The 2,223-nt window shown below is 29.0% G+C and overlaps 1 protein-coding gene across 1 annotated transcript in view; it reads left to right on the plus strand.

The window, feature by feature from the left end:
* The window catches only part of LOC111630720 (zinc finger protein 676-like), a 5,983-nt gene extending 5,122 nt beyond the window's left edge, over positions 1–861 (plus strand). The window contains exon 5 of the mRNA XM_023374865.1: positions 595–861. Within this exon, the coding sequence (XP_023230633.1) occupies positions 595–726 (132 nt within the window). The 3' untranslated portion in view covers positions 727–861. The remainder of the gene's footprint in view (positions 1–594) is intronic.
* Positions 862–2,223: the final 1,362 nt, after the last annotated feature.

Genomic DNA, 2,223 nt, shown 5'->3' on the forward strand with positions numbered 1-2,223 from the left:
TCGATGTTAAGCCTAACGAAGACTATTGTATCGTTAAAAATTATTTTTTTATTTTGTACGAACAAAATAAATATATTAAAAAATATAAAAACAATAAAAAATGATACTTCAGAAGTTAATTTAGTATCAAAAACGTAAAATATTTGAGTAGCCCAAGACATAGCCAAAGATTGCAGCGCCACGGCACTGGCGAAAATTTAAATTTGCCAACTGGAATTATTTCGGATGATTGACTTTCGGATAATCGACGCTTTACTGTATTTTAAATTTTATCCAAATCAGTTTGTTGGTCTTGAAGATATTAATGGTCAAATTTGGCACTTTAACTTTACACGCGTGGCTGAGCTCTACTGATCCGATGTTATATTAATAAATATTACACAATCGGATGAGAATTCATTAACGATGATACACATTTACTTTTAACCACAAATTAGATTTGTGACTGAAGAAATGTTGAGTTCCCATTTGCGAATGATAAATTGAATTCTGTTTGCATTTCAAAATTGAAATTTATTCGAAAGAAAGTTTTTCATTTTGTTTTGTATAAAAATTGAATTCAAATAATAATAATTTATATATTCGTTGTTGCAGGAACAGGAAGAAACAGATCCAGAAGTGTTCAGAGCATCCGAAATTCTCGTGGACATGAGAAAGAAAAGATTGGAAATGATGAATGATAAAAAGAAAAGTCCTGATCTCGATACACCGCCAAGTTCACATTAACATGCGAATATTTAATATTGATGTTATCTAAACTTTTTTTTTTTTTTTCAAAACTGCAAAAAGAGATTTTCAAAATGGAATACTTTCATGCGAAATTCATACGATTGGTTTCTAAGTTTTAATTTTCGAAGAATTAAACTAGTTTCTTGACAGAGTGTTTATTGTCTTATATTTGTAATTGTTAATAATTGAATTACACACGTATTAAACAATTAATTACTTTCTCGGCTCTGTTATATACATAAAAGAGGAAAAGTATGGCCATAGGTCAAAAAATGTTCTTAGGATTTATACATTTTTGGACTCGGGACACCTTGCATTTCGAAATTTCGGGGTTATTTGTGTATGCATATACAGTATGTTATTGTGTGTGTGTGTGTTTGTGTGGCACAATTTTGTTCACCCTGTTTGAAACTTAATAACTCGTGCGCTTCTTGTCGAAAATTTCCGAAATTTAGCAGGGTAATTTGTATATTAGGGGATGTAATGGTATTAAATTTTGTTGGTTAAAAGACTAGGGGTGTAAAGATGAACGGGAATTCTGTCATATCTTGAGAAGAGCCAGACTCGATGACTATTTTTCACGTTATTAGTATTCACAACTTTTTTATAAAATTCAATAGTTATTATCGAAACTTTCTGGGCAGCATTTAAATTGCGTGTGACGCCTCTGTTATGATATTTATATTTTTAAAACATTTTTATATTTTTTAATTATTATAAAATGGCAAAAAGTTGAATTTTAAAAGTAGACAGGAATTTTACAAAAACTTGTAAATACTGGTAACGAGTAAAATCCTTATTAACTCGGACTCTCCTTTATCTCATCACTCCTCGACCTCTAAGTAACAAAATTTAATACCATCAACCCTCAATACAAAAATTTCGCTGCAAAATTTTAGGAATTTTTGACAAGAAGTATCGGAGTTATTAAACTTCAAATAGCCCGAATAGAATCGTTTCACACACAAAGAACCACATTTATTTTTAAAAAAACGAAATACTTTTTTTGGTATTTTTGGATATTTTAAGTTCCCGAAAGTCTAAATATGGGGAAGACGTTTTTTCCATTCCTCAAACTTTTCCTCTGTTATATATAAAAGATTTTGTATTTATAATAATAAATATGAAATATTTCAGAAACCGAAATGTGTTTAAAATATATTATACCATTTTATAATATAAAACCGTAACTTAATCTTTAATTTTTCAAACGACAAATTTATAACTTGAAATGAATTATTGATATTTGCTCTCTGAATTAGAAAAAAAAACTTTTCGTAGCAAGTATAAAAACGATTTACCAAATTTACTTTCTCAGTTTGCGCAAATATATTCACTTAATAAATAAGAACACTTTACTTTCTGAAATTGCTAATCTGATCAGAATAGACTTCAATGCTTTACACTTCGAATTAAATCACTAATCTCTTGCTATGTACAAACTGAAGGGGTTAAAACACTAATGACGACACGAGATTATTCTTATACAAGTAA

The sequence above is a fragment of the Centruroides sculpturatus genome, unplaced genomic scaffold, assembly GCF_000671375.1.
Source record: "Centruroides sculpturatus isolate CEXI.00-Female unplaced genomic scaffold, Cexi_2.0 scaffold444, whole genome shotgun sequence".
NCBI lineage: Eukaryota > Metazoa > Arthropoda > Arachnida > Scorpiones > Buthidae > Centruroides > Centruroides sculpturatus.